The 18,701-nt window shown below is 41.3% G+C and overlaps 1 protein-coding gene across 4 annotated transcripts in view; it reads right to left on the bottom strand.

The window, feature by feature from the left end:
- Positions 1-18,701, bottom strand: part of LOC135558527 (phosphatidylinositol 3-kinase regulatory subunit beta-like) — a 49,768-nt gene that overhangs the window by 7,832 nt on the left and 23,235 nt on the right. For 3 of the 4 annotated variants that reach the window (XM_064992391.1, XM_064992390.1, XM_064992392.1), the window contains 13 exons: positions 18,428-18,520; positions 9,832-9,906; positions 9,343-9,480; positions 8,706-8,925; positions 7,984-8,069; positions 7,567-7,666; positions 7,184-7,282; positions 6,753-6,933; positions 6,050-6,175; positions 5,437-5,579; positions 5,066-5,242; positions 1,529-1,600; positions 69-242 (listed from right to left, as the gene is read on the bottom strand). In XM_064992391.1, coding sequence (XP_064848463.1) covers positions 69-242; positions 1,529-1,600; positions 5,066-5,242; positions 5,437-5,579; positions 6,050-6,175; positions 6,753-6,933; positions 7,184-7,282; positions 7,567-7,666; positions 7,984-8,069; positions 8,706-8,925; positions 9,343-9,480; positions 9,832-9,906; positions 18,428-18,520 — 1,684 coding nt within the window. Of the gene's footprint in view, positions 1-68; positions 243-1,528; positions 1,601-5,065; positions 5,243-5,436; positions 5,580-6,049; positions 6,176-6,752; positions 6,934-7,183; positions 7,283-7,550; positions 7,667-7,983; positions 8,070-8,705; positions 8,926-9,342; positions 9,481-9,831; positions 9,907-18,427; positions 18,521-18,701 lie in introns of those variants that run through there. The other variant, XM_064992394.1, reaches the window with a different exon arrangement.

The raw sequence follows: 18,701 nt of genomic DNA, 5'->3' as shown, positions 1-18,701 counted from the left end.
TCAATGAATAATCTTAGCTCTTTCGACTGGCACAAAAGGCCATGTAACACATTGAAATAAACACTCACACTACAGAGCAGGCATAGGAGCCCTTCTGCGTCTGGCTCTCTCGGATGAGGAAGGTGCCGTCACACTTGTCCCTCAGCAGCTCCTCTGCCTGGGTGCGCTTGATGTCGCCCATGTACCAGGTGCCGTCGTCGTGGTGGGGCGAGCCTTCGTCCTCCTCCACCAGCCAGTAGGAGCTGTAGGAGGGAGATAAAAAAAGAAAACAGATTGAACCTTGATTTAATTAGGCAAGTTAGTTAAGAACAAATTCTTATTTACAACGACGGCCTACCCCGGGCCAAACCGGACGACGCTGGGCCAATTGTGCGTCGCCCTTTTATTTTTTAATTTCACCTTTATTTAACCAAGTAGGCAAGTTGAGAACAAGTTCTCATTTACAACTGCGACCCGGCTAAGATAAAGCAAAGCAGTGCGACACAAACAACAACACAGAGTTACACATGGAATAAACAAGCGCACAGTCAATAACACAATAGAAAAAAAGAAAGTCTATATACAGTGTGTGCAAATGGTGTGAGGTTGGCAATAAATAGGCCATAGTAGCGAAGTAGTTACAATTTAGCAAATTAACACTGGAGTGATAGATGAGCAGATGATGATGTGCAAGTAGAGATACTGGTGTGCAAAAGAGCAGAAAAGTAACTAAAAACAATATGGGGATGAGGTAGGTAGATTGGGTTAGCTAGTTACAGATGGACTATGTACAGCTGCAGCGATCGGTTAGCTGCTCAGATAGCTGATGTTTAAAGTTAGTGAGGTAAATATAAGTCTCTAACTTCAGCGATTTTTGCAATTCGTTCCAGTCACTGGCAGCAGAGAACTGGAAGGAAAAGCGGCCAAAGGAGGTGTTGGCCCTATGGAACTCCCAATCATGGCCGGATGTGATGCAGCCTGGATTCAAACCAGGGAATGCAGTGCCTTAGACCGCTTAGCCACTAGGGAGCCCTAAAGATGGGGGGGTTAATGACTCATCGTCTTACTGGATGTCTTTCTAAATCCTTTATAACAGTTTTAGGTTTATTATTAGATGTATTTTGATGCTGCAGACATTTGGGGAGATGGTGCAGAGTTTAAAAGCCTTTGGCCTTTTAGGGAAAGACAACATGATCATTGTCAGTGGGCAGAATTGGTTGCAATTATGTAACTATGTCATTTTATAAAATGTATTTTTACAACCAGAATATGACATAAATTTGACGTCAATACAGAATACAAGGCAACAGTTTCAAATTCAACATTTACAGATGGTCAGATGTGTAAATGCCAGATGGGCTGGTTAATTTTTAGCCTATTACGGCCTGTCCAACAACTTTTTTTTTAGCAAAATTATAATGGGTGTAAAATGGGCGGGTGTATTAGAAATGCCAGAGCCAATTTCTGGTTCCAGTCCGCTCCTGCCCATGTACGTAGCTCTTAACAAGTGATCTAATCACTTGCCAAACATTTCTTCTTCATCACTTACTCTTCTGCCTCATTCTTTATGCCCAGCCATTCATTAATCTTCTTCTGCCTGGTCCCCTTCTGTGTCAACCACCTGCAAGACCAAAGAAAGAGAATTTGACTCTATTCCTCTTCGATTCAGTTCACAAATACTCATAGAAAAGAATAAGAAGCACAACATAGCATTGTATAGCATAGCATCGCATAGCATTGTATAGCCACCCAACCAACATGTCCAGGTGGGGAGCAACGGCTCTACATGGTTATCTTAGCTGGTACACATTTGGGTTGACCTTTTGGGCAAGACATGGAAAAACCGAGTGTATATAGTCAGGGTCTGTCTATGGGACCCAGTTGGGCTTACTACCAGGGTCGCACATGGGAAAACCCATGTGGACTATAACATAGGTCCCAAATGGGCCCTTTACCATTTATAAAGGGGTTACCTGGTGTGAATATGGCCAGGGATTGTCTCTGGGACCCCGTTGGGCATAGCACCTGGGTCATGCATTATAGAAAACCTGTCTATGGAGAAAACCTCTGCGGGTTATAGTGTGGGTCCAAAATGGGCCCTGAATACTTTTTAATGCGCTGTAAAAACGCCAACTAATGAAATGTAGAGAAGCTAAAATAACAAAGTTGTGTCAACATTTTCATGTTCGTGCGGGTTTAATTGTTTAATTGATATCATGCTGGTGAAATTCCTCTCAACATAATGTTTGCATGAAAAGCTATTAGCTAGTGCGTGCTGTCATATTTTCTTTAAAGACTCATGCACATTCAATATTTTGAGGAGCAAGGGCATATGACGGAACTTCAAAATTCAGGTGCTAAACTAAAGACTGTACAGTAAATGTTGGGGTTCTAACTCCATGTCAAGGCAAGACAACAGGAGCTGGGAATCTACAAAGTGATTTGACCGGTATGTGGAATGGACTATATGTTATGTTTTTTGTGTGGTTAGCTAGCTAATCAGTTTTGGTATTTTCTGATGTTGCCTGGCTGCAGACTTGTTATAACGAACGATAGCTAGCTAGCTAATGTTTGGCATTGTTTCTAGTAAGCTAGCTAACGCTATGTTTCTAACTCAAGACGAGCTGAAACAATATGGCTAGCTAGCTCAAAAATAGTCCTTGTTGTCGAGGTAGCTATCAAGCCCCGTCACGAACATACTGGGCTTTGGTTTATTGTTGAGCTAGTTCCTGTCAGTGTCGCCAACTCCTCAGTAAGGAAAGTAGCTATTGGCTGTCCTAAAAGTTGCGAAATGATGTCATCGCCTAATTTGCATAATTGACCATGTGCATGTAATTGTGATGGACGCTGTAGGAGAGGGATAACATCGTGGGAGAGACAAAAGTGAGTAAAAAACACCCTAAATAGGTTTAGACCTACAAATGAGCAAGCTGCAGAGAGTGAACAAGAACCAGATATTGAGGCCATACTGCTCCGTCAGCACTTTATGGATCCCATTGTTAATCCCCCCGTCATAAGAGGCATTGTCAGTCCCTATCTCCAGGAGTTTCTATTTTTTAAGAAAACACTTCTCGAGGAAAGCCACAACAGCACAGGCTTTAGTTTTGGCATCTCCTCCCTCCAACTCAACAAGCCCCAGAAGAGTTGATACAATTGTCTACTTGGTGTCACTAAAGTACCTTATCACAACCCCTGGTACTTAGAAACCCTTACATCCTTGGACTCATCGAGGAGGAGGCTGAAATGCTAGTCATCCACATCTGCGACCAACTTTTTCAGAAAGTATGGTGCTAGAACACCATTAATCATTTCTGTGCACTTTGAAGTGGGTAGCAGCAGTGGAGTCTGAGAAAGCAGCTCTACATACTTATCCAATGTGATCACATGCCAGCATGGAACAGTGTTATAGCTAATGCCATGGTGGCTTCAGACTTTATTGCAGAGTCAATTTTTTAAACCATAAATGGCAGCTTGTTTTGGGTGAAACTGTTATAAGGTTTTGCATTTTGAGTATGTTTTTGAGTTGTCATGTGTTTTATTTACATCACTAAGTTTGGCATAGAAATCAGCCTTACAATACAGGCAGTACACCCATGTATCATCTCCAATAAACAGCTTCAACCAGCCTTAGAATTCAGGGTTTGATTCCCACCCCTTTCTGTATTTTTGAGTGTACAGTTTAGACTGAGACATGATGAGCTAGCCAGCTAGATGTTTAGCTTATGTCACAGAGAGGCACACACACAGTGGATAAGGTGAGTAAGTGACAGGCTGTCTGTGTGAGTCAAATGCAGTGATTTATTTATGTGCAGTGATTTATTTTAGACAAAGAACATTTTACATTTCCATCCCGCCCTAAATGTAAGCCAGGGGGGGGGGGGGATCAGCCAGCGACGGCTTCCCGCATGCGCGATTCATTTGCAGTCTGGACGCGGAGGGGTGAACATCTCCTGCTCTGACTGCAGCTGGGAGGGACTGCTGCGCGGGGACTGGGCCGCCTGTGACTTCTTTGGGACGGGGATGGGGCCCACAGCAGCACCCGCTGCTCGTTGAGAAGAGTAAGAACGATACGTGCTTTCACGTTAGAGTCTCCAATAACACCAGAAAAAGTGGCTAGATTTGTCGCTAGTCGATTTTTTTTGAAAATGTGTCGCTACAGGGGTCTGAATAGTTGCTAAATATAGCAACAAAGTTGCTAAGTTGGCAACACTGATTACTGTTAGCCAGCTCGTTTTGCATGGGAGCCAACAAACATGGCTTGCTTGCTGATCAGGCTTGTGTTAGTAGTAAAGAAACACTCATGACATGTTTGAACCACTGAGTTGACTATGTTGTTTTTTGTGAGTGTACATTTCTCAGCAGCTAATTATACTGCCCTCGCTGTATTTATCGTCTGTTGGCTTATTCGGTCCAAGTTTCAAGTCATGTTAATTGCTACCCAGGCAAGTACAATCTGAATCAGAATGACGGCTGCCATTTGTCAGAATGCTGATGAATTGTTCAGGAATTGCTTGGCAAATGATTTGCGATTCACATGCTGTAATATGCTGGGAATGTATTATTTTTAAGGAATCAAGTATTTTGTTGAATTTGTAGTAAAATGAAACTGAAATTAGAGATTTGGCCTCCTACACTGACTGAACTAAAATGAATACCATATGTAATTATTGAGCTAGATAAAATCGTCTTGTTAGAAAAGACTGTCCAGAAAACATATTCTGAATGGTCCAAAATATTAAAGAGTCTTCCAAATGAAAAACAAATAAGATTACTGTAGCCCTGTAAAAATGGTAAGGGGTCCACTTGGCTGCATTTACACAAGCAGCCCAATTCTGATCTTGCCCAATTATTGGCAAAAGTGCTGATCTGATTGGTCAAAAGACAAATTAGTGGAAAAAAGAAACAAAATTGAACTGCCTGTGTAAATGCAGCCATAAGGACCCATGTGGTAGCCCATGTAGGTTTTTCCATGTCTGTCCCAAAAGGTTAACCCAATTAGGTTCTAGCTAAGAGTTCTTGGATAAAGACCGAATATAAATGTAAGGGCTGGGATAGTATAGCATTGTACAGCATAGCGTTTTCTTACACCAGGTACTGGTCCCTGATCTTCCTTAGCTGCATGAGGTCTGGTTTCAGGCTGTTCATCCTCTTGTCAATCTCTCTGTTGTCGGTTGCCTGCTGTTTCAGGTCCTGCTCCAGCTTCCTCTTGCTGTCGTGGATCTCTGTCACCCGAGACTTCAGACGCTCTGAGTTGCTCTGGATCCTGAAGTGAGTGGGAAGAAAGCTCCATAACAGTTTTTGCTCTGGGGTTCATTTGTAGTGGTCTGGTTTGGTTTGACTGTTCTTTACAATACATTGGCTGGCTATGTGGTAAATACATGCTACATACATAGGTACTAGTTTGATACAGGCTGTGGTGTAAATACCCATGTCACTATGAATAGGCAAAATGCTTACTTCTGGATCTCTTTGTCGTTGCCTTCACGTCGGAACTTCTCGATGGTCTCTTTGCTGTAGCGCTCCTGAGTCTCACACTGCTCTTCGAAGATCTTGATGGTCTCGTTGAAGGCCTCGATGGCTGTGCGCTTCATCTGGAGCTCCTGACAGAGACACAAACGGGATCACCTCATGACAGTTAGGAGGCATGTGATTTTCCATCATGACATTTTCACCAGTTCCTTCACATCATTGGTTACAGAGGAAGGATACAAAAAAGACAAATACAAGACAAATCATTTTGTGACAGAGCTTGAGAGGGGTGGTCCAGAAGTCAGTAGTGTGGACTAATAGTCTCTATACAGTATAGTAAAGCAATAAGGCCCGAGGAGGTGTGGTGTATGGCCAATATATTACAGCTAAGGGCTGTTCTTAAGCACGATGCAATGCAGAGTGCCAGGATACAGCCCTTAGCTGTGGTATATTGCCAATATGCCACGAACCTCCGAGGTGTCTTATTACTATTATAAACTGGTTACCAACGTACTTAGAGCAGTAAAATAAATGTTTTGTCATACCCGCCAATCAGCATTCAGTGCTCGAACCACCCAGTTTATAATAAGCAATATAGGACCTGTGAGGTATGTGTGTACTCCTCGTAGAGCACGTCATACTCCCAGCTCTTCTCCTGGTACTGCTCGTGGTACACCTTCAGCTGCTCGCCCACCGCCTCAGTGCTGTCCTCCTTCACCAGCTGCTCCTGAGGAGAAATGTTAGCCAGGGCCATATATTTAGAGAGTTGGGACAACTTTTAAAACAGTTCGTCATGTTAGCGCCCTTGACGAGAATCTTGAGCATAGCATTGTTAAAAATTCAGAAAATTCAGTGAACTGCTATTGGTCAACATTGCCCATGGGGAGCTAACATGGCTGCCATGGAATGTAGTGTCATGTAAATGGATCATAATGCAGAAACCTCAATATCCTAACTCTCCAAATATATGGTTCTCACGTCAGCCAACAGTCAGTGAGAATACTCACCAAGCAGCCACTCAGGATGGAGGACAGCAATACAAATTCAGCAGGAACTGTTTTCTCCATTTTGGCATCAAAAGTTCAATGAAAAGGCCATTCCAACTTGCATTCTAAATTAAATGCATTATCCTGGAACTTCAGGTGCCTAAATGGCAACCCCTCAGATATTTCACAAATATGACCATAGTATCAATTACAGGAGGGTTTTGTGTAGCCTTAAGAGAGGTGGGCCAGCAAAAATACTTGTTCATTTTCATGGACAATTTGTATGTTGTTCAGTTGTTGTTCATGTAGTGTATGTACCTGCTGGAATGTGGAGACTGGGTAGAGTAGCCGGGTGTCCAGCTTGGCGTTGTACTGGGCCAGGGACTCATGGCGGTAGTGGTTGATGAGCTCCACCACCGTGATAAAGGTGAGCGGCTCTGAGAAGCCATAGCGACCTTCCCGGTGGCAGACCTTGATCAGCTTGTTGTTTCCGCCTTTCCTGTGGAACGGTTGAGAAATCAGTCTTAAGTCCTTTAGAAAGTAGTTCCAGTTCTTTCATTAACATTTTTTTTTTTTTACTCTGCTGAGCTACAAAGGTCCCAAGTATCGCAATAGCAAACATTCCACATTCAAAAAGGAGTTAGAACTTGATTCTGTGTATCATTTTTTCACAGAGGTTCAGGAACGGTAATGTTAATGGTCCTGTTGACATAACATCTATATATAATCTACAGGGGGCAGCCTCTCACCTGAGGGTCAATGTGTACTCTCCCTCCAGTTTGCTGGAGGCGTCACGGACCATGAACGTCCCGTCGGGGGTGTCTCTCATCTTCTCATTCACTTCCTCCCTGGGAACACAACGGCAAAGTTAGAGGCAATTGGGAATTCATGAAAGCACCACATCCTTCACAATACAACTTAATCACTTGCACGCAATTATAATAGGCTGTTCAATGTGTGCAGAGTATCCTATACTACAATACACAATAATGTTTACTATAATCCTGTTTTAATCCACCCCAAAAATAAGTACTATAATCCTAAATACTAAACTATAGGCCTACTATTTTGTTGATTTATTAAATGATTTCATTGATGTAGAAATGCTATTGTTACATGAATGGCTCTTCACCTGGAGATTTCACCCCAGTACCACTCCGAATCACTCAGTATGCTGCTCTCAGTCATGGCTGGAGTTGTATCTTTGACCTTTACTGGCATGGCTGGTAGAGCTACACATAAACAGAGACGTTCATTAGTTAGGAAAGGTTTTGACAAGCATCACAGTTAATTCATAGAATACATTTAATTCAAACCTACAGATTCTAACATATGAAACAAACAACTTTTTGACATCAGTCTGTCATAATCAGCACTAACTCATTAAATTACCAAACAAATGCAAACTACCATTGCAAAACAATTGCAAACAAGTTAAGCCAACAGTAAATACATTCCATTCTAAAAACAGCATTTCCATCCATTCTAGCTTCTATATTAATTTCTATGGAGCCCTCCATTTTGAAGCACTGCATCTATCCATCAATACCTGGGTGTGGGACTTCCTGTCCTATGGCCATCTCCATCAGAAGCCTCTCCAGTGCCAGTGCAGGGAACTCCTCCCCCACCTCCCACCTGTCAATCAACAACGGCAGGGAGTCAGACACATGGTCATAAGATGTTCAGTCAATGGCAGGTCATTCAAACACATGGTGCTGTGCAGGAAGAGGAAAAGCACTCGACTGCCATCTGTAGTAACAGCATTTGGCCTTATGCATTTCCACTGGAGTCGCACGATGGAGCGAGGTCTAACGGTCACGTCCCTCACTCACCCAGTGACGTTGGAGCTCTCGTCGGTCTCGAGGATATCGCTGGCTATGTGGTAACTCAGCAATCTGACACAAAATGGCTGCTGTATATTACCAAGTTAGGTGCAAATATACAATGGTGGGGTTTGATGTTACACTAGTTACCCAATGCAATGTAAAGTGCTTTGAGACCTAGCGAAAAGCAACTAAAAATAAGCAATCTATTAAACTGCTTGCACACCGCACACACCACCAAACTCTGATTGAAAATGCCGAATTGGACAACACCAACCAACACAGACGAGCGGCGTACTCTGTTCGTTGGTGTTTGTCTGGGTGATGTGAAAGTGGCTTTATAACATTGTAAAAACAACCAACTTAAGAATGTTGAAGTGTGTTGGGCTTGTTGAACAGTGTGCAACCTCCTTTACTCATATGTTAGATTAGGGATTCTCCTACTCACCCAGTGGCAGAGCTGTGCCGGATCAGCAGCGGCCCGAAGACCAGACCCAGGGTGTGAAAGTCCAGGCCATTAAGATGGGAGGTCTGGATCACCTTACCCAGGTGTGTGAGCAGGTAGTGCAGTGTGAGGTGGTGATGCAGGGACATGCTGGTGGCCCTCTCCAGGACCAGGCTCAGCTCCCTGCCTCCACTGCTGCTCGCCGCCACAGCCTTGGACCAGTCTGTGGGAGGACGGACACCACATGTGTTACGGCAGCCCATTACATACACACACCTGCAAGTGCACACACAAACAGGAACTCTCTCAACACACACACACACACAACACCCCCTTCTCTTTCTCTCATATGCATGCAGGCACGCACACCGTCCCTGACATCACCAGGGAAGCAATATATGTTACAACATTTCTGGGATGCCTGTGACTAGCTCATCCCCAGCACTCCACACTGGGCCTATTCCCTCAGGCAGGAGGGGGGCACGTGATTGACTCGCCATACAATTTATCTGTTTGCTCGTTCGGCTTCATGCGATTCTGTTACTTGCTATTGCCTGGGTCTGTTTCGTCGGGGCTGGGGATGGGTTGGTGGGGGGCACTGGTTGCGCACAAGCAGGGGTGAGTGAAATGTGGCATGTACCCGCGGCGCCCTGCTGCAGCACAGCCTGCAGGTCTGGGTAAACACCGGGGGGGATGACGGGGGACGGCAGCTCCCGCAGGTAGCGGAGTAAACACTCCGAAACGGCGCCCACGTCACTACCAGGCCCCGACTCCACCTCTGGGGAAAGAGGTGAGAGAGAGAAACAGTCAGCGGGTCTGACCAAATGGATTTAATTCAATCAGATTTGTCACAGATTTGCTCCCAATGCTTTCCCGGGCATTTTGAACGCATTGCATGATATTCATACATTTATATAGGATACTAGAAAGTTGTATCCAGTCATACACTGGGTGCGAGAAAAGTATGAACGTGCATTACTTATACAAGTAGTACAAAGAAAATGTTGTCACTGCAAATACCCCCACAAATGTAACAGTCAGTCAAAGCTCTTAATTTCAAGGATTAATGACACATCACTACTAATTCGAACAGAACAAATACAACTGAAGAGTAATAATAATAATTCACCCTCTCTCTGACTCTGTGTTGGGCCATCTGAGGCGGATGCGAGACGTGTCCTGTACAGTGTCTTGCAGTCCAGACCTGCAGACGAATCAAGATGATTTGAGACGTTAGCTCATCGTCCTTCTAAAAGAAACCCTCTACAGTATGCATGACAGACAGACAGGTCACATTAAATGTAAAGACCCTAGGGACGTGATTATGAATACACTCTGGGGAGCTAAGATGGAGGAAAGCGGAAGAGAGACACCTGTGTGGAAGACGTTTCAGTTTGAGGAACTGTTTTAGGGTACCATTTGGGATGTAGACTATCTCCTATATATTGCACTACTCAGTGTCATGACGTTGGCATGGGGGTAGGTTTATGACAGTCATAAATGCCTCTTCCCCCCCTTTTTCCTCTCTACCCTACTGATGTGGAATTTGAAAACACCTTGGTTAACATAGAGATTCTGGGAACATCAGTAGGTGGGGGGAAGTGAACTATATTCTGGTAATCCAACCAATTGAACATATGCGGTGGTACTTAATGAATATGATGTCAGCTGGGTTGTCATCTGAGACATTCTCATCAATGATAGGATGACAAACTCGACAGTGGAAAGTCTACACATCAGAGTTATCGGATTCACATGGAATTGTTGTTCAATTTAAATGTTTGAATATAAAAATATTGGTGAAGAGATTAAATGTAATTTTAGCTTCCAAGGTTAGGGCTCTGATCAATCAGTGGCCCGCCCCTGTGAAGAGGGTTATAAAACTGGGTTATAAAACTTTTCAAACACACCCTTCTCGCTCCACTATATAAAGCCTTGATGAAAATGTAACCTCCTGTTCCAAGTACGTGAGGTCTGCAGCCTCTGTGTTAAAAGGACTAACATGTCAACTACAGAACTAAGCCAACCTCAGCGTGAGCTTTGGTTGCGAATGGTATGAACTTTGAACTATTATTCACTACAGAAGTGATACCTCCTAGCCGTTGAGTTAGCAACAGCAGCTGCAAAAGCGGGCTAGAAAAGAACAGACAGAGTATTCCGTCTACCACACAACGACGTTACTACAACGTATTCAATTTACCAGCAGAGACATTCTTCAAAGGACAAAGGACTCGGTTTGGCAACACGGCCTTCCATCTACCACCAACCTACCGAAGCGCAGCTCAGAGTAAATATTTATTGCATTTTCCTTTTCCAAATGGGCGGTAATTTAGAATGCATAAGATACTGTATTTACGATAGCATGGCTTCTCCCTTTGTTCCTCAAGTCTTCCCGCTCTTTCACTCAAACCCAGTCCCCTTTCTTTTGTGTAACCAGCTGTCATATCTGTTCTGCCCGCTAGGGATGTTTTCCTTTATGAAGTCATTTGTAATCAAGGTATAATTCCTTCTGTGTATATGCAATTCTATGTGATTAGTTAGGTATTTAGTAAATAAATAATTAAACCCAATTTTGTATTGCTGATTCAACTTGTTAGCCAGGGTTCGTGAAGATAACCAATAATTTACAACTTTCAGATGAGACTGAATTAAGGTGACGATTAATATTGACTGCTATTGATGTAAAATATTACTAGGTCTTTAAAAGTTTATTCGGAAGATAACAGCTCTATAAATATTATTTTGTGGTGCCCTGACTCTCTAGTTAATTACATTTACATGATTAGCTCAATCAGGTAATATTATTACGGAGAAAGGATTTTATAGAATAGCATGTCATATCACTTAATCTGGCTAAGCCAAAAACAGGACATGATGCAGTATGTAGGGAATAGGGTGTTGTTTGGTACACAGCTAGGTGATTCTTGATAACTTGGTATTACTCTTGGCCAAGACAAAAACAAGTTATTTTGTAATGGATAAAATCTCAAATGAGTGACTGTTAAATTAATCATCAGATACATTTTTACATACTTTCCAAGACCTCGCATTTCTTAAAATCTCATTACCGTAACGCTTGTAAAGTAAGAAGAAAAACAACATTGGATGGTGAAAATGTTGCAAATTGCCTAGATACCGGAGTTATTACGACTCGAAATGAAAATATACTTAATAAATTGATTTTCTTTTTTTTTGACATTTTTGTTATTTTCTGTTTTAAACTTATTCATATTTAAAGTACATAAATATAAAGAGAAATTTACATTTTATGCACAGCTCAAATAATTTGGATTTTGTAATATTATTCTAGGATTATTTTACCATTGATGCATTTTGGTAATGAGATCTGTGTTACGGTAGATTAGACCGCATTAAGGTAATGAGCAAATGGTACTTCATTAAGAGCAAAAAATATCATTTTTAACCATTTTCACCATCTGAAGAATTCAAAAATTAATAATTAACTCCACACCACATCCCACACACCAACCCCCTCCCAGTGCTTCATGTTTTTTGTGTTCTTTAGGAGTTAAGTCTGTCAGACTTAATTCAATTTCTATTTATTTTTTTGGTACATGTGAAATATGGAAATTAAATCAAATTCAATTTCATGAGTCACTTACATACAGTCCCTCCCTATTTGTCTCATTACATAAACAGCTAAACTCCATTAGTATGCTATTACAATGCAATAGCATGATTACTGTGTTACTAGTGTAGGCTAACTACAGTGTTACAACCAGTGCCTAAAATAATGCTAATCACTAATGCTAATTGCTAACTAAATGCTACTTAGCTAAATAGCTACTAGGTAGGGCAAAGCAAATGTTAGATCGAATACAGGTTGCTACTCATGATGTAGATCAGCATGTTTGTGCAACGGCATGTTCTGAATCAGATAGTCAATTCTACAATTTTTGTCTAAATGTTATTCAAATATGATTAGGGTCCTCTGGGAAACACCAACCAACACGTTGGTTCCCACCCTTTCATAACTCCTACCTAGCTTTTTCATTTGTTGTCATGCTAAACACCAACCATAGGATTATAATAATCATTCTATCTCTATGATTACAACAGTTCACTCAAATGTTTTGATATATATTGCAAGTCAAATCGCGATCTTTGATTTAAAAATTGCCCATATCTTGCAGCCCTACTAATAACCTGGCAACTTTACCAGTTTATGCAAACATTTTGTGGCACAGAAAGGAAAATGTATATCTTCTTCAGGAGATGCACTTAAAAGTAAATAGGTAGGCTATATATCTTAAAAATATATTTTTCTGCTGCTTGTAAATTGTTATGTGGTGCTTCTAACTTTTCTACCAATGAAAAACCGTGCTACCAATGGCATTTTTTTATTTAGAGCCCAGGTTACAACACAGGTATAAAACCAATGTCATGTGCATTGTTATCTGGGGCGGCAGGGTAGCCTAGTGGTTAGAGTGTTGGGCTAGTAAAGGCTGCAAGTTCAAATCCCCGAGCTGACAAGGTACAAATCTGTCGTTCTGCCCCTGAACAGGCAGTTAACCCACTGTTCCTAGGCCGTCATTGAAAATAAGAATTTGTTCTTAATTGACTTGCCTAGTTAAATAAAGGTAAAATAAAAAATCAAACCTTTCTGTAAGGGCACAGGAGCCATCAATAACAATCACCCAACACACAGCTGGGTGATACTTGGTATTACTCGTGGTAAAATTTGAAAAGACCCAAAACATTTTTTTGTAATGGATAAAATACCATCTCAAAATCAGATAATGATTTTTTTGTTACACATTTTCTACGACCATGCACAAAATAAAAGCTCATTACCATAATGCATGTAAAGTTAGAAGAAAAACAACATTGCACGGGGAAAATGTTAAATTGTTTTAATTTCCTAAAGATACAGGAGAGTTAATTACAAAACATTTTCAGAAAAAAATCTGACATTTTGATTAAGTATATTTTCATTTTAGCCCGTTCTCATTCCCGTAACACAATGAGAACTGTACTCCTCAAGCAGCTCTGGATTTCTATACAGTTGCTCTTTATGCTTTTCCACTGTAGCTTTTGATGCAGTCCTCTTTCTTTCCTTATCTGCCAATCTTAATAACTAGACATTCAGATTAAATCAGATTATGTTAATTAGACTACATTATTAAAACAACCCCTAAAAGGAGCAATACACAAAAAAATGTAGTTGGTTAGATATTTTCATACCTCAAATGTAGTTGTAATTCACCCAAATGACATTGGCACATTGGTTTCCTTACCCTGTAAGCAGTTGATGGACAAGATAGCAATCCATGCTTTGATTTTGTTTAGCATTTATAGCACAAAACCAATGCAAGTGGATATCCCTGATAAGCAATTTCACGTTCCATGTCCAAATCATCCCAAAGTGTAAAATGGATTGTACAGCTCAATAAAGATACTTCAAGATGATTTGGAAACTAAATGCGAAAAATGCTAATATCAAGGATATTCACTCACATTGGTTTTGTGCTATAAATGCAAAAAAGTTGGAGACAGTGACCAGATAAACAAAACCCAAGCATGGATTGCAGTCTTATCTCGTTCATAGACTGCTGACAGGGTAAGAAAACCAATATGTCAGTTGTGTGAACTATCCCTTTAAGTCCACATGCCAGGCCATTCATTGTGTAGCTACATCTATATGCATGGTGTTGAGGCATACAGCTGGCTCTACACAAATAACTGGCATGGGGTGTGTATTTATCTTGTGAAAAGCATGAGCTGGCGTACACCCAAAACAGTTAGTAGAAATGCTGACTAACGGTGAGTAAACTGTAGGTTATACAAATAAATAGAGTCTCGCACTTTATATAAGCTCCCAGTAATGTATTGGGTAAACCACCAACAGTTAGGCATCAATGTTCACTCTAAGCTAGCCCGAGACCGCCGCGCAGATCCCCCGGGAGAGAACTTCACTCAACTTTCTTGTACTACATTCCTAGTCGATCGTCAAACATTTCTGTAAAAAAACAAAACAATGATAAAGCCTTGTGTTCCAATTTAAAAATAAAATATTTTCGTCTCAGGCTGTTGCCAGTAGGTGCACCCGATTCAGCTGCCCTGCACGCCGGGTAGTCAAACTGACATTTTGAAACATTTAATTTGTCTGAAGGCATAAACTCTGCCTTCCCGACAGGCCCAGAGAGCAAATCATGTATACTATAGGCTTACCACTGGCCAATCAGATGGCTCATATGACCGTGTCTGCAGTAACGTAGCAGGCATAAAAGAAAGCGGCAACAAAGTTTATACTATAAGATGTCAAAACGTTTAAAACCATGGCTAGAGAGACTGTCAACAAAAACAGCAAAGAGATGCTGTTTTTATGAGGGAGTTCATGTTTAAAGTTCTTACTCAGCACTGTCAACAAGCTATAAAATACGCATTCTTCCTATTTCCACTCAGTGCTAAAACAAGCACTGCAGCAGTAATGAATGAGTAAGAACGAATCTATAGGCTTGAGGATGATATTATTAGCGGCTTGGGTCGTTTTTTAATATCAAGGAATATGTCACTTTCTCTGTTCATAGGAGTAACAACATTAATTTGTTCATGAGGCAGAAAAAAATACGGTGCAACTCGAGTTTTGCCATCAGCTGGAAGACGGTGTCCCTTTAGTCAGTGGTGGAAAGGGAGAGCGGAGGGATATTAAGAAGTGAACCCTCAGTCTGCTGCTCTTACCGTCCCCTGAGAGTGACCATCAGCTGGAAGACGGTGTCCCTTTAGTCAGTGGAGGAAAGGGAGAGCGGAGGGATATTAAGAAGCGAACCCTCAGTCTGCTGCTCTTACCGTCCCCTGAGAGTGACCATCACATGCAGGCACTGTCAGTAAAATAAAAAGCCAATTATTTAAATGTACAGTACCAGTCAAAAGTTTGGACACACCTACTCATTCAAGGGATTTTCTTTATTTGTACTATTTTCTACATTGTAGAATAATAGTGAAGACATAAAACTATGAAGCTATGAAATAACACATATGGAATCAATGGTTATGGCATGATTCTATGTGTGTTATTTCATAGTGTTGATGTCTTCACAATTATTCTACAATGTACAAAATAGGACAAATAAAGAAAAACCCTTGAATGAGTAGGTGTGTCTAAACTTTTGACTGGTACTGTATGTAAATAAGGTATCGAGTGGGACGAAAGGTGTGTGCCCCACCTTTGTGCCTGTGCATTGCTGTGTGTGCACGGTTATTTGTGTGTGTGCACGTCTCTGTGTGTGTCTGAGTATGTATGTAGGGGAAAACTGGGACAAAAGGAACACGTTATTTCCCCTAATTACTCAGATCTATGCATTTAGCGATACCATATCTTATGACAAACAAGTTATATGTCCTCTACCATTAGCAACTGTAAATTCAGGTAGTTTCGCGAGCCAATGCTAACTAGCATTAGCACAATGAAGAAGTCGAGTAGATTTGCGAAACTATAACTTCCTTCACACTGAGTATAGACAAATAAAAATGGTATCCACAAGGTCATCTGACTCTGGGGAAGTACTGTACATAAAGGGCCTCATTGCCAAAATCCCGAAGTATCCCTTTAAATGGGAATGTATAGAATGTTTTTCATCATTTTCAATGATTATTCAGGTGCGCTCCAGCTGTCCTCGGCGCACTCCTCGTGTCTTGATAGGATTAAAAAAAAATATTCTCATTATTCTTATCACATTTCCATGGCTTGACACATGGTAATTAACCCCCAGAATCATAAATATATATATTTTTGACCACTAACCTCTCGACAAAAAAAGCTTATGCGAGAAGCTGATCGATCAAGTCAATTAATTAAGGCATCATTCTAAGGATGTCATATAATTTTCAAACATTCAATCATTTGTTGATATTGTGGTAACATTTTAAAAGCAATATAAACTAGGAGACAATGGCCTGTGCTTAAATGTTTATTATATTTTATTCGAGGTCCCTCAGTTAACACTGTGTTACTTTCGTCCCACCAGTCTCTCCTGTAACTTCTCCCAGGCTAAGACCCAAGACTAGCTGGCATGATACTTGAAACCTATGATGGGTTAACCTCTCTTGGGTAGGGGGCAGTATTTTCACATCCAGATGAAAAGCGTGCCCAAAGTAAACTGCCTGTTACTCAGGCCCAGACGCAAGGATATGCATATAATTGGTAGATTTGGATAGAAAACTCTCTACGGCTTCTAAAACTGTTACAATTATGTATGTTGGCATAACAGAACTGATATGGCAGGCAAACCTGAGGACAAACCACCCCCCCCCCCAAAATAAATATTCAGCCTACCACTGTTTTCAATTGCTGTCACTTTTATTATAAGGCGAAATCCCAGACTGCAGTTCCTAGGGCTTCCACTAGATGTCAGTCTTTAGAAAGAGTTTCATGCTGATTTTTGGAAAAATAAGCCAGAAATTGTAGTTTTTCTAGGTGGCTCCCATTTTGGCTGTAGTGTTTCCAAGCGTGTGGAAGAGAGTGCGCTCTTTGGTATTTTTCTCCAGTAAAGACAATAATGATTCTCCGTCTTAAATTTGATCATTTATTTACGTATTAGGGTACCTAAGGATTGATTATAAACATTGTTTGACTTGTTTGGAAAAGTTTATTGGTAAAGTTTGGGATTCATTTTGTATGCATTTTGATGGAGGGAAACTCGGTGGATTATTGACTGAAGCGCGCCAGCTAAACTGAGTTTTTATGGATATAAAGAAGGACATTATCGAACAAAAGGACCATTTGTGATGTATCTGGGACCTTTTGGAGTGCCAACAGAAGAAGATCATTAAAGGTAAGGCATTTATTATATCGCTATTTCTGACTTTTGTGGCGCACCTGTCTGGTTGAAATATGTTTTTCATGCCTTTGTGTGCGGGGTGCTGTCCTCAGACAATCGCATGGTGTGCTTTCGCCGTAAAGCCTTTTTGACACAGAGGCTGGATTAACAATAAGTTAAGCTTTATTTTGATGTATTACACTTGTGATTTTATGAAAGTTCAATATTTATAATTCTGTAGTTTGAATTTCACGCTCTGCAATTACGCCGGACGCTACCGTCCCACCTGCCCATAAAAAGTTAAGAAAATTACATTGTTGCAACCTTAATCTAAACACCTCCACAACCTAAAAACCTTTCCAGGTCCGTTTTTTTTACTTACAGAAACATGTTTTGTGGATAACTCTGCAAAACATTGGGCTGTTTTTTTGCAGGGAGCTTGTCCTCCGCATTAGGAACGTGCTGACTTCACTACATCATTCTAGCTTCAGTGTCATCTGAGAAAATGGGCGTGTTATTTCACCCTGTGTTACTTTAGTAACCCGGCTCTCCCCTACGGGCACTGAAACTGTGAAAGAAGACCTCCTCCCGAGTGGTGTGAATTGGTAATACAGTGTGAATGAAGACATTCCTCCTGAATGGTATTAACTGGTAATACAGTGTGAATGAAGACCTCCCCCTGAATAGTATTAATTGGTAATAGTGTGAATGAAGACCACTGTCCTGCATGACACCATGAGCATACAGGTGAGAATAAATATCAGGGACAAATAAACACTACAGTGTAGGCTGTGGAGATATGAGACTATCTGAGTAATATAATGTATTCCCATTGTGCCTCTCCTCTGAATGGCAACAACTAGGATACCGCTGTATATTTCAATTTACTGTGTATGTATGTTAATGTTTGCGTTGTGTTGCATTGTGTTGTGTGTGAGTGCGTACCTTTCTTCTCAATGGCCTCCACTAGGTTCACCAGGGTAGGGGGAGCAGTTTCTGGCGGTGTGAACTGCTCAGTCAAATCCAGAAGAGAAACAGCTGAAACAACAACACAAACCATGGTTACATTTTCTGGAAAAACCTTAAAAACTGGATTCCAGAAGGCCTCCATTGACAGAGAGCTGCACGACCGGACTATCGCTTGTCCTTTAAAATGTGAATGCATGTGCTTTTCATTTCATATTTGCTCAAGGAAGACCACATATCCCATAAACAGCAG

The sequence above is a fragment of the Oncorhynchus masou genome, chromosome 17 (genome assembly GCF_036934945.1).
Source record: "Oncorhynchus masou masou isolate Uvic2021 chromosome 17, UVic_Omas_1.1, whole genome shotgun sequence".
NCBI lineage: Eukaryota > Metazoa > Chordata > Actinopteri > Salmoniformes > Salmonidae > Oncorhynchus > Oncorhynchus masou.
This window is presented reverse-complemented; position numbering and strand designations above follow the sequence as displayed.